Source organism: Nyctereutes procyonoides, unplaced genomic scaffold (assembly GCF_905146905.1).
Source record: "Nyctereutes procyonoides isolate TBG_1078 unplaced genomic scaffold, NYPRO_anot_genome, whole genome shotgun sequence".
NCBI lineage: Eukaryota > Metazoa > Chordata > Mammalia > Carnivora > Canidae > Nyctereutes > Nyctereutes procyonoides.
The window spans coordinates 56118496-56137887 of record NW_026575020.1 but is presented as its reverse complement, the minus strand read 5'-3'; the positions used below and the strand labels follow the sequence as shown (position 1 = coordinate 56137887).

Sequence of the window (19392 nt, the reverse complement as noted above, 5' to 3'; positions counted from 1 at the left end):
CTTGTGGGGGATCTGGTCCAACCCGGTGAAGTCCTTGGAGCCCAGGGGCAGTGAGGGACTGGCTGCCCCAGCGGGAGACAGTGGGGCGAGGTCACAGGCCTCATCCCTTCTCTGTGCCTCACCTGCAGCCCTCACCCTGCACCAGGAGCCACCTGGAAGGTTATGCAGAACGATTACTTTATTAGGGGGAGGAGGACCCAGGGTGTCTGAGGTCGGGGGTGGAGAGCACACGGGGGAGCTGGGAGGTAGCCCCTGTACTTTCCTGTTCCCAGCTTCCCCCTGCTCCCTGTTCTGGGGCTGAGGATGAGAAAGGGAATCCCTGACACCTCCATAAGGACCAGGATGCTGTCTGCCCAGAGGGCCCACCATTGGTTCTTGAGAAGGAGAGAGTCACTGAGGCAGGTCACGGGACACCTGCTGTCCCCGGTTACCAACCCGGCCCCACCTCCATCACAGCTGGGGATGCAGGAGGTCCGGGGAGCCACATGAGAACCCGCTGGAAAGTGCACCACCCGTGCTCTAGCTGGGCAGCCTGGGCCAGGGGAGAAGGGGACATTGGGGATGGGTAGGAACTCTGGCATGTGGCTGTGGGCGCCCTGGGGTGGCAGCTGGGTGGGTGGGGTGCCCTGGTCAGCAGCCACTGTTCCTGCGCAGGGAGATATGGCCCCGCATGGAGCATTGGAGCTCAGTGAAGGTGAGTGAGCCCAGGGTGATGGCGCACGGGCCCACAAGGTGGAAGCCCAGACTCTGGTAGAAGGGCACCAGCGCGTCCTCGCACATGAGCACGGCCCGGCGCACTGCTGGCTGGCTCCCCAGGTGGTACAGGTAGCGCCACATCAGCATGGAGCCCTTGCCTTGCCCCCGGAAAGTGTGGTGCACCGCCAGCACGTGTAGGTGGATGGTGTCACCCCCAGGCCGGTGCAGCGTCAGCGACTCCTGGGAATGAGCAGGGATGTGAGTCTGGGTCATCTCTGCTGACACCTGCCTCCCACACTACGCCCGCCCGGCTTCCTGAGCACCTCCAAACAGGGCTCCCTTCCTACCCGAGGGGGGTCCCAAAGAGGTAGGTCCTTTTGACCCCGGGGGAGGACCAGAGGGAGAAATTCCAGGCCCTGGACTCCTTGGCCTCCCAAGCCTGGCGGTGGCAGCCTCCCTTTCCAGAGGCTTCCCGCAGCTGTGCTTCCCAGCCCCATCCTGCCCTCACCTGAGTGAGTCTCTCCTCATCCCAAAGCGAGCCAATGATGAAGGCCACAAGGCGGCCCTCCTGGAACCAGCCCAGGGACAGCTCTGGACACAGGCTCAGGAAGTGCTTGATCTCGTCCAGATACAGTGGGCAGATGCCCAAGACAGAGATGAAGGCTGCGGAAGGAGGCGCGGCAGGTGACTCCGTGGTCACCACACCGCTGGCCACTGCACACCAAGCATCTGCTCAGAAGCCCGGGTGGGGTCTCCCACTGCAACCCCCCACCCCAACACCCCCGTCCTCTCCCACGAGAAAATGGGATTCAGGGCTGTCCCATCCCCACTTTCCTGAACGGAGAAATGCACGTTCAGTCTGAGACCCCGGGGCCCAGCCCACCAAGGACGGGCTCCTCCCCACGGGGCACCTGCGGCAGAGCGTGTCGGGGTCCAGGCCCTGCGCGGGGCCCGCTCACCTTCGCGCTCGATCTCAAACACGCTGGCAGCATCCTCTGGGGTGAGGCAGCGAAACTCGCTGGCGGGAAGTGTGTGGCGGCGCCGGCGGCTCAGGGCCTCCGGGATCTCCGGCTGCAGGTGCGAGGCCTCGGACTCCAGGTGGTGTGCGCTCTGTGTGGACATGCTGGCTGCTGGTGGCTGCCCGGGCCGCCCGGCGGCAGGAGTGGCCTTCGTCACCAAAAAGGGCCTTCCAGCACCTATTGGAGAGGAGCGAGCGTCAGGGGTACGGTCTGCGTCTCCAGTAGAGGCGGGCCAGGGTGATGGTGCACTTGGCCTCTTTTGTAGCCAGACCTGGAGTCGGGTGAGTCCCAGTGTGGATTCTGGGGACTGTAAACATTAGTGGCCTCTCCCCACCTTTCCCTCTCGGCAGCCCTTCCAAACCTCCGGATCCTAGCCTCACTGGCCTCCAGGTGCATCTAGGTCCCAGGAGGTGGTGGGCAGGGCTCCATGGAGCCTGAGACACCCCAACACTGCTGCCCAAGGTGGGACGGGTGACCCTGACCACGGCTAACACAACTGCGAGAAGAGTGGGCCCTTTTGTCTCACCCTCCCAGGAGGGGACTTGGGTATAAAGGGCTGTGGCTCTGGCTTTTTCGGCAGCTTCAGCCATTGGCCCTGGAGAGAAAGACCCTTAATCAAAATGGGTCCTCAAGGAGCCTTCCCACTACTTAGATGGCCTCAGACTGGACCACGCACACGTGGGAAGGGCATGGGGAGATAGGGGAGCCTGAGGGGATGGAGGGGAGCGGGCCTGGGGGGCATCTGAGACTCCTCCTGCCCAGGCCCTGGCTCATCATCTAGGCCCCTATGGCACTTCATCTCTCTCTCCCATAATTGTCTTGCCCTCCCTCCACCGCTTTTCTCCCTATGTCCAGAAGCCCCAAGCAGGGTAGCTCCTGTTCCTAAAGGCTGGGAGCCAGGGGCGGGGGGGACCCACTTACCAGGAACAGGAGCCCAGTGTTTCCCCCTCAGAGCCACTCACCCTGGAGGTCGTCCACAGGCACAGGAGCCGGGAAAATTGGGACTCTGGGGTGTGTGACTGTTGCAGCAGGTGTCACTGGAGAAAATGTGTTGTTTGCACAGGTTTATAATCCCTGCCCCGCCTCCTTGTTGCAGCAGTAGGACAAAGCCAGCAGGGCTGTGCAGCTACATGCCCTGTCCCTGCCTGCTGGTCACACATCAGCGTGACATACTAAACGCGCAGGGGATTAGAGTGATTGATTGAGGCCCCAGAATCTGGGGGAAGAGCACAGGGCTAAACCTCAGGGGTCCAGCGCTAATCCCTGCTCCAGCTCTGCCGGGCTGGGATAGGCATTCACCCTTTGTGCTCTAGAGGCTTGGACAAGCCCACGTCCGAGAGTCCTTCCAGCTCCTGCAGCCCAAGGGTGCTACCATTTGTAGCACTTGCAGAGTCACATGAGGTGTTGAGCCTCAGCAAGAATGTCTTTTAATCTACATGAGAGCCCCACCTAGTATTAACCCAGAGAAGGAGAAGGAAACTGAGGCTCAGAGAGGGCTTAGAGGCTTAGACACCGCACCACACTATTCCCCCCGGGGCTGTCAGGCCTAGTGGATTTTCCAAGTGGTGGGTGCACGTCTTCACAGTTCTACCAATCATGAGACTGTGTCCCCAAGTCAGGGTCTACCAAAGTGGGGGGAGCGAGTGAGTGACCCATTGGCCTTGGGAGGGAATGCCCAAATCTGGCTCTGGGTTGCACAGTCTACTAGAGCCTGTGAAGACTGGAAAGGCAGGCAGTGTTTAGACCTTTCTGTGTAGACAGAGGCAAGCCACCGATGACCAGCCAAACCACTCTACATCCTGCTCTCATAAATTACCTCCTCCACGCATGTACCCATGCATACCTCTTTCCAGAGCTCTCTGGGGAAAATCCCAAGATCCAGAAGTAAGTCAAATCCTGCTGTCCACTATCAGTAGCAGAAACCAACCAGAACAAGCCAAAGGTCCTTGGTGGCCCACGTCCTCCTCCCATCCCCCTGGTATCCTGCTGAGTCTCCCACACCTGCCCCAAGGTACTTAAATCACCCCAGTGCTGCGGCTGCCACTTTGGAAGACTTCAGAGTAGCTGCCAAAGCTAGACTCGCACCCTGCGACCTGCAATCCCACTCGAGCCCCAAAGAGCTAGAAGGTTCTCCAACTGGAAACAGCCCAGATGACTATCAGCAGTAAGGGACTGCAGAATAGACACAAAGTGGAGGATCATCCAGGCAGGAGAGCAAACGGCCATGAGGACACACGGCATAACCAAGGACCCTTACCCAATGCGACAGGGAATGAAAGAAGTCCCCAAACAAGATTGGTTCTGAGTCCACGGATTCTGTTCTAATCTGTGTGTTGGAGGCAGTGGTGGCCCTAGGGGGGCTTCTGGGGTGCTGACAATATAGCATTCAGTTGTGGGGTTTTTTTAAGTTATTTGAGAGAGAGATGGAAAGACTCGAGTGGTGGGAGGGGCAGAGAGAGAGAGAGAGAGAGAGAGGAAGAAGCAGATTCCCTGCTGAGCAGGGAGCCTCATATAGGGCTTGATTCCAGGACCCTGAGATCAAGACCTGGGTCAAAGGCAGATGCTTAACCAGTTGAGCCACCCAGGCGCCCCTGCTGAGGCATTTCAGAACACTAACGTGTCTGGACACCAGGGAGTCCTCCCCCAGGGGCTGTTCTAAAATTAATCTGATCAGCAGAATGGCCTTAGGACATGTACCTTGTGAATGTTTACTAGATTTAGCAGATAAAAATGCAGGAAGCCTTGTGACATTCAAATTTCTGGTAAACAGGGATCCCTGGGTGGCTCAGCCGTTTAGCTTGCCTTTAGCCCTGGCCGTGATCCTGGGGTCCTGGGATTGGGTCCTGCATGGAGCCTGCTTCTCCCTCTGCCTGTGTCTCTGCCTCTCTCTCCCTCTCCCTGTGTTTCTCATGAATGAATAAATAAAATCTTTTTAAAAAAAATTCTGGTAAACAATTTTTTTAAGATTTTATTTTTAGTTTTTTTTTTAAGATTTTATTTATTCATAGAGACACAGAGAGAGAGAGAGAGAGAGAGGGCAAAGACACAGGCAGGGGGAGAAGCAGGCTCCCTGTGGGGAGCCCGATGTGGGACTCGATCCCGGGACCCTGGGGTCATGCCCTGAGCTGCAGGCAGACACTCAACCGCTGAGCCACCCCTGTGTCCTACAGTTTAATTCTTCATGCCAGTCTTCTTCCAGCAGCAGCTCCCTTGAAAGGGTCCTGTATGGACCACTGCTCCCCAGCTCTGATTGTGCCCATTGGCCTCCGTACCACTCTTCTCACAGGACGGCTCCCCTTAGGAGTGCCACCCTCGCTCCCTCTGGTCTGGCTTCCTGATCCACCAGACAATTCCGTGCACGTCTGAATGGCAGCTGTGGGCTGGGCTCCCGTTCCCTCCCATAAGGCTCTCTGGTCCCAAGCAAACCAAAGGCTGTGGCTTGGCTCCTGATTCAGGGCTCCAGAACATTCTATGATAGTTTGGAGCCAGTTGTCCAGGGCACACAGAGATCCCCCCGGAGAGCCGTGTTACCTAACTTCCCGCATGTTCCAGCACAGTCTCACCTCTGACCCGGCTGAGCCCCAATCCCACTAAGGATCTGAAGCTGCGAGGATGACAGGAACAGATAGAGCTGTCCTCATGATCCAGTAGACAACGGAGGTCTCGGTATAGGAAGAGTGCTCTGAGCGGCTGCATGTCACTACGGGGAAGCTAAGAAATGTCAACTCTTCGGAGGGAAGGCGACATTAACAGGAAGAAAGGCAAAGATCAAGACATGTCCCAGAATCCAAGGGATGGGACGGTCAGCAGCGTCACATGCAGCCAGAATGAAGAAAAGATCTCAGATGCTCCTAACAAGGAGGCCCTGGTGGCCTTTAAGTCTTTTAGGAGAGAAGGGTGTGTAGGGAGGCCAGATGCAGGGGAGCAGCCTCAAGGAGAGGAAGCAGCGGTCACAGCAGGGCAGATGCCATCTGTTGAAGATACACTGACCGGTTGGCATGGCTGGGGCCTGGAGAATTCTCCCCGCATCCCCCATCTTCTCCCTCCCTCCCCGACACCCCCACCACCAGCATGGGCGTCCAGCCTGCAGCAACTCTGGCAGCCCGCAGAGCCTGGCACGGTGTGGCAGTGAGCATCCGCCTGGGCCCAGGTGAGCGACGTCCTGGTCCCAGGACCTCTGGGAGCTTCCCACACGGGGCTGCACCTGCTCCTCCCCACTCCCCTCAATGGGACAACTGCCCAGTTCTCCCTGCAGGCCCCAGGGAAGTCCACCTGGAGGAGACTGAGAGGTGGGTACCCTGGGAGACAGGACCCAGAGACAGTCTGATGATGTTAACGAGACCCCAATTTTCCACGCAGAGCCATTGAAAGGCCCTAAGGTCAGGGAAGGCTGCTGTCTGTTATGGCATCTGGCCATCTGGCCCTCAGAAATTACCCCCTCCGTGCATGTACCCCCTCTGTGTATGTACCCCCTCTGTGTATCCTCTTAGGAGGGAGTCACGTTTTTTGGTGGATTTGAGGGTGGCTTATTTCTCTCCACTCCTTCCCTGGACCGAAGACCTGCCCTGCACACCTGGCCTGAGCACATTTTGCCTGATTGGATTTACCTTTTCAGCCTTAGTCTGTAACAGGCAGGTTCCCCAGGAAACAGAAACCGAGATGGAGGGTTGCAGGCCGGAGGTTCACGGAGAGAGAGCTCTCAGGGGCAGCCCCTGGTGGGGAGCAGGGGCAGGAGGGGGAGCAGCCTTGGGCAGAGGGGGAAGGCAGCCGTGGTGACGCAGTTGCCACAGAGGCCTTGGCCCATCTCATGGGAGCTCAGGAGCCGGGAAGGCCTCAGAGACACCCAGATCGAGGCAGAGGGCAGGCCTTTTGCCCTGCGCTGACATTGGTTGAGGTGGCTTCCTGAGCTGAGGACAATCCTGCCAGCCAAGGGTGCCCTGGATCACTGTCTCCAAGCTGCCAGGAGCTGCCCTAGCGGTGTGTTAGCACCAGCTTCCGGGGTCCTTGCCAGGGTGATAAATCCTGCAGCGGGGAAGAGTGTTCCCAGAACAACACACATGCCTTATCCAGCGGAATGTTCTTCCTCTCCTGACCCAGTATCCTTGACTCGGATCTCACATTCTTCCAGCTACTGTCCACACCGTTGGCTTCCCGGGGTAGCCTTTTTCTCCCTGCAGGTGGCCCAGCACATTACCAGCTGAGTTAAGTTGTGATTTATTATTATTTTTAAATTTTTCATGTATTCATTTGAGATTATATATATATATATATATATATATAGAGAGAGAGAGAGAGAGAGAGCGCGCATGAGCCAGGGGAAAGGCAGAGAGAGAGGGAGAAGCAGACCCCCCCGGTGAGCAGGGAGTCTCAATGTGGAGCTTGATGGCTTGATCCTGGGACTTGAATTGTGACCAGAGCTGAAGGCAGACGCCCAACCGACTGAGCCCCCCAGGCGCCCCTAAGTTGTGATTTAGGCCAAAGTACTGACCTGGAACAAAGAGGAGAGATGGAGTAGATCCTTGAAGTGCAGGGTGGGTTGGCACATGTCTTACAAGGAGGAGTTTTGTCTTCCAGCAGGGAGAAAGCACTCACCTGTCACAGGCAGGGGTGGGGGGGTTCACACAGGAGGGGGTCACAGGTGTGAGGGTCCAGAAGGCTCAAGGAGAACCCAGCACTGAGTCTAGCAACCCAGATCTCCCCAGATGTCTCAGAGTCGCCCTTCTTCCCAATTCCGGTCCTCCTTGGCATAGCTGGCTCACTGAGGTTGGGGATACAAACCTCCTCTAGGGCCCTGCTGCCCTTACTAAGTCTGGGATGTGCTTCTCAACTTTTCTCCGTTCCCTAACTTCGGGAGGCAGGGTTTCTTCACACTCTGCCAAGGAGACCCTCTGGCTTTTATACTGAGCCTCCGATTGGTGACCCATCAGCCACAGCTCTTTGCTTTTTCCACTGTGACTGCTGCCAACAATAGTCATGAGATCCCATAGTCCTTATATGACTGCTCTCCCACATGGTGCAGATGCCTGCGATTTTTCACCACCACCCACATTTGGTGGGTTCACTGCCCACCAAAGTTTTAATGATTGCACCACTGTAGTGTGCGAGGGCCCAGAATATCATACCTCCCACTACTGGTGGGGATCCGCATTAACAGGCTAGCGACCCAGCTCTAGAACCCCATTTAGAGTCTGTTCCCTAGGACCACTCTTGGCACTAAATTGTTATGGGTCAGATTCTGCAGGAAATAGACTTAAAGACTCAGATCTGCATGAAGACATTTACTGGAAGTGCCATCAAGGTCAGCAGAGGTGGGCAGACGGAGTTTAACCCTCTGGAAGAGGCAGTGCCAGTAGAGGCCTCAGCTGATCCCAGGAGAAGCTCTGAAGCTGGGGGGCCCCTCCCAAGTGTCCTGAATGGAGGTGAGAGGGCCAGGCTTTGTTTCTTCTGAAGGACAGTCATTGGACGGGTGAGGCACCTTCTTTCAGCCAAGAGCAATCCTTGGAAAGGTACCAAAGCTGTGAGCCTCGGCAGCCAGTGCCTGGCAGCTGGGGAAGGGTTCCTAGGATCTGAAGGTGGATTCGGGCTGTGTGCGCAGTATCTACTGACGCTCATCCCCCCAACAGGTTTCATAAACCCCTGGGAAATAGAAACCAGGTTGAAAGTGTGGCATGTGCCCCCCAGAGTAGGTGTTCTGGCAACTAGGTCTTGATTCTTCTGTTGAGGAGGATGCCATTTAACTTCTTGACTTCCTGTGGATTTATTTTGAAGCCTCATTTGCATAGATAGGTTGGCTTCACTGCAGGGCTGAGTGTAGCCCCATCTTTATTTGAGGTTCAAGTTCTGATATGTTACACAGGCAGTTTCCTCGGGAAGCTTCCAGAGTTTTCTGGAATGAAGGTGTTAAAGGCAGGGAGGGATCGCCACCTCCTGGAGAAAGAGGGGACCTACGGCTCCCTGAGCTTCTGGAGCCCTGCTGGCCAACAGAAAGGTCGTAGGAGAACCATATGTGATGTTTTTTGATTTTGTAGAAGCCACATGAAAAAGAACCAAAAGAAACAGGTGAACTTGATGTTATTTTTTTAGGTGAACTTGATTTTAATAGTATATTTTATTTAACCTAATACATATAAAGTATTGCCATTTCAACAATATAAAATTAAGATATTTTAGATTTTTTTTTTTTTTTGCAAACAAACCTTCAAAGTTCAGTGTATATTTTACACTTACAACCCATGTCAATTCAGACTAGCCGCATTTTAAGCACTCAAGAGCTAAATGTGGTTAGGGGTTACCACAACGGGCAGCACAGATCTAGAGGCTGAAGGAGGAGACGACAATGAGAAAGTGTGTGTGTGCGCATGCACATGCATATGAGTGTGTGTGTGCACGTGTGGGGGTGAGTGTGCATGTGTGGCATATGTGTCTGTTGCTCTCCATATCTAGGAAACACGGAGAGCAGGGGACTTGAGGAAAGGCAGAGTGTCCCTGAGACCCGCTGACACATTCAGGGCCATTGGGAGACATTGGCTGGTTTTGTTCAATCACTCAGCCAAAGTCTTTGGAGCACATACTAGGCGTCAGACCTGTGCTGGATGCTGGGCACTAAGATGGAGAAGGGTGTCATAGAGGGGAATAAATAACCACGCAGGGGTTACCAGGTAAGTGGAGGGATAAAGCAGGGGAACGGGGTGCTTGGAGGACGTCATAGATATGAAGGCCCAATCTAGGTTTCGTGAGATGAAAAGAAATTTTTTAGGTAAAAATAGGAGTTGAAGTTGAGGCATAAAATCTTCCCGGCAGATGGCGAGCACGTGAAAGGGCACCAGGCACCAATGATTAGGGTCCTGAAGGAAGCAGCCGAGGTCCGAGCATGGAGCATGTGTGCAGGGTGCAGAGCTGGAGGACAGGGTTAGAGGTAGTAGAGGGGATCGATTCCAGAAGGACTACCTGTGTCATTCTCTGGTGGTTCCAGGAGAGCCACAGAGAGATGGCAAGCCAAGAAGCCGGATGATCAGGTTTGCATTTTCAACCTCCCTGGGAACAAGGTGGTGGATGGATTAGGCGGCGGGGGGTATGGTAAGGAGGCCACAGCCTCGGTGTGGGGGGTGTAGGTGAGAGATGGGGATGAACTCATACCAGCAGGTAACATTCATCACTAACTGAACAGGCCCAAGCAAAGCACTCTATATTGACCATGCCAGTTAAATTCTCAACAGCCCCAAGAAGTAGGTACTATTATGACTCCTATTTCACAGAAAGGAAACTGAGTCTCAGAGAAGTGAAATAGCTTGCCCAGGGTCACAGAGTGAGTCAGTGGTAGAACAGGCTTCGAACCCAGGTCCGTCCGATACTGGAACCCCACTCCTAGCCATGGCATCGTGGCACCACGGCACCACCTTGTCTCCCCGTGGAGCGGCCCCCAGGGGAGCTGCCTTGGACCTGGGGGATGTGGAAAGAGGGTAAAGGGGCCATGACTTGGGTTTTGATCGCATGTGGAGCTGAACATCAAGGGTTAACCCTCAAGTGGCGCACTTGGCACCCAGGTAAGTGATGCTGCCATCAACCTGGATGAGGAATCTGGGAGAAGAAATGGGTTTGGGGGAAACGGGTTTGTGATATCTGGCTGGTCATCCGGGAAGTACCCATGAGTTGGTGCAGAGGAGAAGGCCCCGGCCTGGCGAGCTGGGACTTGGTGGTGAAGAGGGTGGCGTGGCTGAGTGACAGCAGCCTTACTGTTCTTCAAGTTGGTCCAGTGCATCTGCTGTCCCTGGTCCCTGTATCCAAAGGAAGGAAGGAAACAGGGTGAACCTGCCAAACCTGGGCTCTCACTCATTGCTCAATCTTTTCAGTGGTGTCCCCAGTACCAAGTTTTTTGCCCTGAAGATTGCAACCATTTCTGAGTCAGGAGTGAGAATGGCCAAGGGCCGGCTCATCTAGCTCCTCCTGATCCTGACTGCACTGCAGAGTGATCCTGGGCCAATCCCATGATTCTCCCAGGGCATCAACACAAAAAGGTGCAAGGCTCCAGGGGCAAGAAGGACCCCTGGAATTCCAAAAGCCCATGAGTCTTGAGCAACCCCCAGCTGGAGCCTCAGGCAGGGGGATTACTCCAGATAGCGACGGGGATGCAGGCAGGCTCCCCAGGGTAACCCCCCTCCCACTCCATGTTCCTAGCTGAAGACCCCAGTGCTGAAGTCATCCTAGAGCCTCCAAACACGCACTCCAGGGTAAAAGGAGTTCTCTGGGCTTCTCTGGATTCTCTCATACAGGGAAACTTGGAGAGGCCAAGTAGGCTGAGGCTCCCCCGTTGGGCAGTGTGAGGCCTGAGGCCCATGCACACTTTTTAACCCAGTGGCCGGTTAAGATAGGGATAAGACAGGGCCTGCTTCCCACATATCAGTTGATCTTGCTGCCAGCTCTCTTGCCTCCTGTCCCCTGGCAGCCCCTTCGCAGGGGGAGGGGCCAGACTGGCTCAGTTTCTTGCAGGCATGTTTGTAAATAAGCAAAATTCCCCTGAGAAGATTCTCTATTCCCCAAGAAGGGCTGGGTGTTGGGGCCATGAGAGGAGGGCTTTCTCCACTGCGGGATGAAGGGTTTTTCTGTTTTTTTTTGTTTGTTTGTTTTTGTTTTTGTTTTCATTTGGCAATTAGGAAAATAAAAACTAAGCCAATGCTCCCATCGTTGCTCACGCCACTCATCAGCTTGGGTGTGCAGACTGTGGTTGGGGGCTCGGGGACTGGGAAGGGGTCAAGCCTCAAACCTGAACTGGAGCATCTAAGGTGTGAGTGAGGTGGGGAGGAATGTACCGAGCTTCTTCTAAAAGGACTCTGATGCAGCTCAAACTGGGGATGACAGAAAAGGCTGAGAGACAGCCGGGGCAGCTCCTTGGCTGTATGGGGAGAGGAGGATGGGAAACTGACCAAATGGAAGGACAGGAACCTTGTCCCCCGCCCCGCCCCGATATGGTACATCACTGAGCACCGAGACTGTACCAGGCACTGTACTAGGCATGGGAGTGACACACATACTTAGGACATGATCCACATGCTCAAAAGGGGTTTAGTTAGTAAGGGAGAGATTAGCTTTGAAACCAAGGGCTCTTACCTACAACCTAGCACTTTCCTGGGTGGGGGTGGGAAGGAGGCCTCACAGCATGGGCAGGAGACTTCACAAAAGGGGGGCTCATACTTGCTCTCTCACAGAGGACTAATCCATGTAAAGCACTTAGTATAGTACCTGGTGTTAAATTACAGCTCAATAACTGGTAGCTATTATTAGCCATTATTACAAGAAGCCGCAGAATAAACATGGCACATCTTCCTGGAGTGCCAATTTTACTCAACGATTAGGGAGGAAGGACATTCTTTTTATATTAAAACGAACACAGACATAAGCTGGAGTAGAGTGCAAAACTCTCCTGGATTTCTGACATCCAAGATTTTGGGCCCGCATTGCCCTGCCCCTTCTGCCTACTTGCTCACCCTCTCCCTCTATCCTTTGATAGACACAAGAACTAGAAAAGCCCCTGCACTTGGAGTCAGGGAAACTGGATTCCAACTTGGCTCTGCAGGTTACCACGTTGTGACCTTAAGCACTGAATTCCTGGACCCTGTTTCCTCACTAATAAGATGGGGTTACGTACACCTATATCCAGGGGCACTAGGCTGGCTCAGTCTGCGTAGCCCTGTGAATCCTGATCTTGGGGTTGTGAGTTCAAGCCCCATATGGGGCCTAGAGCTTACTTTAATAAAAAAGAAAGAAAGGAAGGAATAAAGAAAGAAAGAATATTCTAAACCTATATCCACGATTATGATAATACATGTGAATGTGCCTGGCACAGCACCTGGTCAATAATAGGTGATCAATAAATGTTAGGAGCTTGGGCTAAAGGGGCATGGTAGGTGCAAGAGAAGCTATGTTATTGATGTTAAGCCTGCCAATTCTTTATGGGGAGTGGGGAACTGAATCCTCCCAGCAGTGATTCCAGATGGCCATTCTGTGCTGTGGTCTGGGATGGGAAGGCTGTGGTTTGCGAGCCCAGCTCTGCCCCTAACTTGTTTCCTAATTCCTCTTCAGCTCACCTAACCACAGTTTTTTCTATACTTTAGTACATGAGTTTTCTAAGATTTGGGCCCCTTGACAGCCACCCCAACTCCAATTATTATATCAATATTCTATAAGTGCTTGGTTCAGGACACATTATCTACTCAGGCTGCCATCTGTGCTTCATGTATGTTCTTATGACTTTTCCAGGAGTGTGGTTCTGTAGCCTTGGTAGTCTGTGTACTACCCAAAGAACAGGAATCCTGCCTTTTTTACAAGAACCCAAATACTATAATATTGAACCGTCTTCCTAATTTCTCATGGATGGTCTTGCAGAAAAATGTGGGGAAAAAATTATTTTGACTGAGAAAGGTTAGGGCCATATCCTGAGTATTCTTAATTTCCTTCTAACAACCCATTATGAATCTGTCCTCTGAGAATGTATCTAAATCTTTTGGAACTTCCTTAAGGGACACATTAGTATAATTACTTTTTATATTTCAAAATGGCAATATGGAGCAAACCCTAAGTATAACAGTTCTGTCTGTCTAGAATTTTAGTCTAGGAAGGGAGGGTAGAAGTATTATAGGAACGGTTGAGCTTTATGGAGGGAACTGTAGGTCAGGCACTGTTCTGTTTCCTTCAATCCTCCCAATTGCCCAGTGAACCGGGTACTGCTATTATCACGCCGATTTTACCAACGAGGAGAGAAGTTTACCAGCTTCCCTACTTTTGTAAGACTAGTCAGTGGCAGCAACAAGATTTGGAACCCAGGGGCAGCCCTCGTGGCTCAGCGGTTTAGCGCCGCCTGCAGCCCCGAAAGTGATCCTGGAGACCCAGGATCGAATCCCTGCATGGAGCCTGCTTCTCCCTCTGCCTGTGTCTCTGCCTCTCTCTCTCTGTCTGTCTCTCATGAATAAATAAAATCTTTAAAAAAAAAAAAAAAAGAATTGGAACCCAGCTTCCCACTCCTCACTGTCCCACCTCTTGCCATGCATACTAAGTAAAACTCATGGAGCTGGGAGCCCCTCTAGGTGGGTTTATTTTTTTTTTAATTTTAATTTTTTTTTTTTTATGATAGTCACACACAGAGAGAGAGAGAGAGAGAGAGAGAGAGGGGCAGAGACACAGGCAGAGGGAGAAGCAGGCTCCATGCACCGGGAGCCCGACGTGGGATTCGATCCCGGGTCCCCAGGATCGCGCCCTGGGCCAAAGGCAGGCGGCAAACCGCTGCGCCACCCAGGGATCCCCCCCTCTAGGTGCGTTTAAAGCCAAACCATAGAGGCCACTAATGCTTGCTTATCTTTCTGACCTCTCTCTGTACCTCCTTCACCAACCCCTTGACCCCTCCCCGAGGGGTCATGACCTTCCAAGCTCTGCATAGAAATTTCCTAGATACACTCTGTACATATCTTTTATAGCCTTGCTTACAAGCTGCCTTGGAGTTGCTTTGTAGCTATTTAATAGGCATATGTTTTGTCTGCCCAACTAGGCTGTAAACACCTAGAGGGCAGGGCCGGCATCTTGCTCCTTCTGACCCCTCCCAGCGCGTAGGACTGGGCTGGGGACGCCTAGCAGGCTCGTTAAACGTTGTTGATTCGCCCGGTGCCCCCCGCACTTCCTCCTCCGGGTCCCCACCCAGGGGCCCCGCTCCCCTTGCTTTCACCCCCTCTGGCCCCGCCCCTCCGTCGCGGAGCCCACCTTTTCCCCCGCCCCCGGCGGCATCTCCAGCGTCCCCTAGCGACGAGGCGAGAGCTCCTAGCAACCGCATCTCGGCTCCCTGACGACGGCGGCACGCAGGCCACGTCAGCGCGCCGTGGCCCCGCCCCCGCGCCGGCTGGCCCCGCCCCTCCGCGCCGCGTTCGCCGCCGCCGCCGCCGCCGCCGCCAGCACCGTCGCCGCCCGAGACTCGCGCAGAGCAGTTATGGCGGATCCCGCAGCGCCCGCGCCCGCCGCTCCGGCTCCCGCCCAGGCCCCGGACGCGGCCCCGGCCCCGGACGCGGCCCCCGCCCCGGCGCCCGCCCCGGACTCGGCCTCCGGGCCGTCCTCGGACTCCGGCCCCGAAGCCGGCTCGCAGCGGCTGCTGTTCTCTCACGACCTGGTGTCGGGCCGTTACCGCGGCTCGGTGCACTTCGGGCTGGTGCGCCTCATCCACGGCGAGGACTCGGACTCGGAGGGCGAGGAGGAGGGCCGCGGGAGCTCGGGCTGCTCCGAGGCGGGGGGCGCGGGCCACGAGGAGGGCCGGGCCAGCCCGCTGCGCCGCGGCTACGTGCGCGTCCAGTGGTACCCGGAGGGCGTCAAGCAGCACGTGAAGGAGACCAAGGTGCGGCGGGCGGGCGGGCGGGCGGGGGCCGGGGCTGCCGCAGGAGCCCTAGGCCGGGGAGGGAGGCTCGCGAGGCGCTGGCCGGAGTGGTGCAGCTGCAGTGGGCCGAGGCGCGGGGCCGAGCCTCCGCGGAGGGGACGCTCCGGTGCAAAGTCATTGCACCAGCCCCGGGCCGCCGGGCCCCGGGCTTCCCCGCGCGGAGGGACTTCCACGCCCTGCGGCGCGGTGGTTGGGCCTCAGCGTTCTACGGGGACCCACTACAGCGGGGGGGGGGGGAGGGGGGGGAGGAAGAACTCGTGAGGCCCCGGGGCACGCTCGGATCACACCAGTGCGGCGTTTCGCTGACCCCCGAGGAGCTGCCTACTGCATTGTGCATCCGGAAAGGCAGGCCGTGCCGGGGCCGGACGGGCAAGGGCTGTGGGCGTTCCAAAACAAAGATCGAGATGAGCCTCTCCGGCGGCGTAGAAAAACCCAAGAAGTTCCCTAGTTGACAGAATGCGTTATGGCCTGAGAACACCAACCTCTTCCCCTTCCCTACCCGCCCCCCACCCCCGACCCCGACCCCGCACCGCCTTTTTTTTTTTTTTTTAACCTTGTTGCCTCGTCTTAATTGCTGCAGGGAACTTTGTGAGTAAAATCGTTAACAATCAGAGCCGTGATATTAATAGTACAGGGTGGGGGGGATGTGACAGCTGCGACTGGGATTGATGACTCCCAAGTGCAGTTGGACTTTTTGAAAAAAAAAAAAAAAAGAAAAGAAAAGAAAAAGAAAATTATTATAGAAGCCTGGATGGAGAAGAGCCACCCCGTTTGGAAAGCGAGGGTTGTTTCCTGACCTGAGGTGTCAAGCAAACATCAGACCCCCTTATGGGCGCTTGGGGTGATGCTGGTGAATATTACAGTTTTCAGGACAAAGGGGTTTATCGTCTTAAACCTGAAACCTTGAACCAAGGTTGGTTTGGTGGCTGCTGCTTCTGTCTTGTTTTCCCGAGTGTGAGTTCCTATCAGTGATTCACACATGCACGCACACACCCCTGTATCTTTCACCCCTTCTTCGTCTCCTCCTTCTCCCCTTCAAGAAAACATTTCCAAGCAGGAATCAGGCCTGGGCTGTTGACAGGTCTGATTTCAGGGGAGGGCACTTGAGAAGTTAATCTGGGTTTCTCATACACTGGGAGACAAAGGCCACAGAGGAATAGGGAGGGCTTCTTGCCATACTACAGAGGGGGGTCTGTGATCACAGCTCTGGCAGGAGAAAAGGCCCCACTCCCAGGAAGAGCCTGCGATCCACTTCCTGGTGGCAAGTGACTGTTGTTACGAGCAGGGTCTGCCTCCTTGCCAGCGCGTTTGCACCCACAGAACAGGGAGATCCGCATCCAGGACCCCTGGCTTCCCCTCAGAGAAACGCGAATCAGGCATTAGTTGCTCTGACTCGGGAAGAAAATTACAAGTTCGTGTGCAAAAGTATGTGGAAAATAGTACTTTTTATAGCGGAAGGCTTGTTTAAAAATTACCACCAGCGTTGTTGTGTGGGAAAGAGAAGATTTTTGCTAGTGTTTCTGCATTGCCTTACTAACAAATGGTTGCTCATGTCTTTCTGTGGGTTTTTGAGAAATGTCTTTCCCTAACCATCTTCTCCAGAGGTTTGTGACTTTTGGAATGCAACTCATTTCACTGTGTCATGGCCTCCTGCCCTGGGACTCGGCCGGGCAGGCCAAGCTCGCTGCCGGGAGCTGCCATGTTTATCAGTGGTTGTTCCTGTTCATCTTGACTTTGGTGGTTAACTTTATTTACAATTATGCTCTGTCTGCCTCCTCCCACCGTGTGTGATTATTCAAAGTTTGACTCAAAATACCGATTTAGGAATTAAATTGAAAGTAATTTTTAGGTACCAGCTTGGATATATTTTGAAGCTGCCCTCTTGTGATTGGCTTTGAATTTGTTGAAATCCATCGTGGGTCCAGTGGTGGTGGTGGTGTTTTCTTTCCCACTGTAGTGTCTGTAGCTTCTGAGCTTATCAGAAGCTAAGGGGGCATAGGAACTCCAGGAAGTGGTGGCACATAGTATCCACCTGAGGATGTTAAGACCCGGTTCTTCTTTTAGGAATTAAGAGTAGGTTTGGAGAATGTGGAGGTGTGTATGCCTGATAGGTGGCTATAGGTTACCATGAAGCCTAGGCACAGGTGACCCTGACTAGGGTGGTAGGGTGGGTCCCGGGACCTTGCATTTTAGGAAGTGGTAGGAAGATTTTTTTTTTTCTTCTCATTTCTCACCCCTTATAAATCCATGGAGGTGTCAGGGTGCTGTAAAGGAAAGACCATTAGACCAAAGCTGACCACTTAGGTTCTGATTCCTGCTCCATAACTAATTTGGTTATGAGATTTAAGGACCTAATTACTGATAGAATAATGTGGTGAGGGTATTGAGAAACATCTTTCTTTTTAAAGCTGCCACCTATTGGAATTGTTTATTATTTATTTATTTATTTATTTATTTATTTATTTATGCATGTATGTTGGAATTGTTTTAATAGTACCCTTTTATGTAAAGTGTTCAGTAGGCTGTGAAGTATTTTTGTAGTTTTCAGGTTAATTTGTTGGGCAATGAGTAAGGCTTAATATTAGTCTCTTAAGTTTTTAATGAACAAATTCATAAGGAGCAATGAAGAGGCTGGCCAACAAGGTCTACCCCCTCCTGGCCACTTCAATGAATATTTCAACAGAAAATAAGTAGCTCTTCCTTGAAACTGCAGAATGTGTGGTCCAGTTCCAGAGGCTTCCAGCAGCCAAAGTTAAGCTTCTTTACAACTTAAAAGAAGCATGCACCTTGTGCTCCTTCCTTTCCTCAGTCTGCCATCCCCTTTAGTGTAGTAGCTGACTTATCCACATGAAACTTTTCCCATTTGGCCATGGATGATGATGATCTTCTTCTTCTTTCTTTCTTCTTTCTTCTTCTTCTGATTTTATTTATTCATCTTGAGTGACAGAGGAAGAGAGATAACATGATGGGGGTGCAGAGGGAGAGGGAGAAGCAGGTTCCCTGCTCATCAGGGAGCCTGATGCAGGACTTGATCCCAGAACCCTGGGATCGTGACCTGAACGGAAGGCAGAGGCTTAACCGACTGAGCCCCCCAGGTGCCCCTGGCCACAGATCTATGTGACTTGCCCCTTCCCCATCAGTGACCATCATTGAGTAAAATTTTGGAATAAAGCCAAATGCTGAGGTTTCTGCCTTCCTGAGCACTGGCTAGACATGGTGTGTCTTTGCAGTCTCCACTTGTCCTGATTGGACAGAATGGTCCCTGTGAGGAAGAGAACAGACCGCTGCCTGTCAGTCGAAGTCCAGGGGCTTCCTGTCTGTGCTTTAGTTTTCCCATGTCTTATACACTCTTTTTGCTTAAAGTTGCCACAACTTCTAAAGTCTCTCCTGGTTTGAGAGTTAATGTCTCTAAATTAAAGCTGTATCTGTGCTCACTCTGCTTCTCTAAGGTTGTGTGTTTGTAGCATCCCTCATGACAGGTCCCTTAGGAATTGGCTTTTTGGTGTATTTTTGGCTTCTTATGCCAACATTTCCATGGGGAAAGCTATTTAGATGTAGCATCATAGCGTGTGAAGGTTGCTTGCTTCACTTGTCCAGGTGCTGGACCCACTAAAAGCAATTGTTCTTAGTGATGTCATAGAAGTTATGTAAGGTTAACCAAGATGCAGGACTGAGTGCATCTAATTGCATTTTATTCAGATAGGATCACAGCACTTGCAGACTCGCACAGCTGTTCTGTGATTTTATTCTTTGTCCTTTGGTTCCCCCCTTCTAATTCTGGGGACTCAGTGCCTTGAGGGTGTCTCTGTCTGACTTGCTGCTTCGCTCAAGGGCACTTTCACCAGAAGAGGGATGTGGGTTTGTGTCCTGTGATTGGAAGTCAAAACCCTTGGGTGCTCTTCCCGTGTCACATACTCTGAGTGACCTTGGCCTAGTCACTGCCTCATTTTCTCTCTGGAATAAAGATCTGTCTTTCTGGCCTCTGAAATGAGCCTGAACCAGAAGCGTAGCTGGGTGGTATGGCCACTTGGCTATTAGCAGCCACCATCCTGATGTCCATCAGGAAGAGCCAGCCCCATCCCTGTAGGAAATCACTTCCCTGCATCACAGAGCACTGCACCTCAAGAGGTAAAAGGTGCCCTAGAGGGGTTTATATCAGTGGTGGAGGAATTCCTATTAATCGATCATGTTGCTCATGATCTGGTGGATTATGGATTTTTTAAAATATTTATGAGAGAGAGAGAGAGAGTGATCACAAGTAGGAGGGAGGGG

The 19392-nt window shown here is 53.3% G+C and overlaps 2 protein-coding genes and 1 long non-coding RNA gene across 7 annotated transcripts in view; 1 reads left to right on the top strand and 2 right to left on the bottom strand.

The window, feature by feature from the left end:
* Positions 1-155: 155 nt before the first annotated feature.
* On the bottom strand, positions 156-6496 carry AANAT (aralkylamine N-acetyltransferase). 3 transcript variants are annotated; one of them, XM_055323098.1, is made up of 5 exons: positions 6323-6496; positions 2678-2752; positions 1656-1892; positions 1205-1359; positions 156-936 (listed from the first exon to the last, which is right to left on the bottom strand). In XM_055323098.1, the coding sequence occupies exons 3-5, from the start codon at positions 1816-1818 to the stop codon at positions 631-633; spliced, it is 624 nt and encodes a 207-aa protein (XP_055179073.1). In that variant the 5' UTR covers positions 1819-1892; positions 2678-2752; positions 6323-6496; the 3' UTR covers positions 156-630. The 3 variants fall into 3 exon arrangements, with proteins under 3 accessions (XP_055179073.1, XP_055179064.1, XP_055179054.1); XM_055323089.1 differs by lacking the exon at positions 6323-6496 and having other exon boundaries at positions 2678-4596; XM_055323079.1 differs by lacking the exons at positions 2678-2752; positions 6323-6496 and adding an exon at positions 2242-2631.
* Positions 6497-8786: 2290 nt separating this feature from the next.
* On the bottom strand, positions 8787-14538 carry LOC129512687 (uncharacterized). Its single transcript, XR_008665086.1, has 2 exons — positions 14460-14538; positions 8787-10489 (listed from the first exon to the last, which is right to left on the bottom strand). It is a non-coding gene; the product is annotated as an uncharacterized LOC129512687 (long non-coding RNA).
* Positions 14539-14657: 119 nt separating this feature from the next.
* UBE2O (ubiquitin conjugating enzyme E2 O) overlaps positions 14658-19392 on the top strand; it is a 56042-nt gene continuing 51307 nt past the window's right edge. For all 3 annotated transcript variants that reach the window (XR_008666078.1, XM_055337519.1, XM_055337505.1), the window contains exon 1: positions 14658-15081. Coding sequence is in view for 2 of the 3 variants with exons in the window: in XM_055337519.1 (XP_055193494.1) it covers positions 14683-15081 (399 nt within the window). In the remaining variant the exon portion in view is untranslated. The remainder of the gene's footprint in view (positions 15082-19392) is intronic.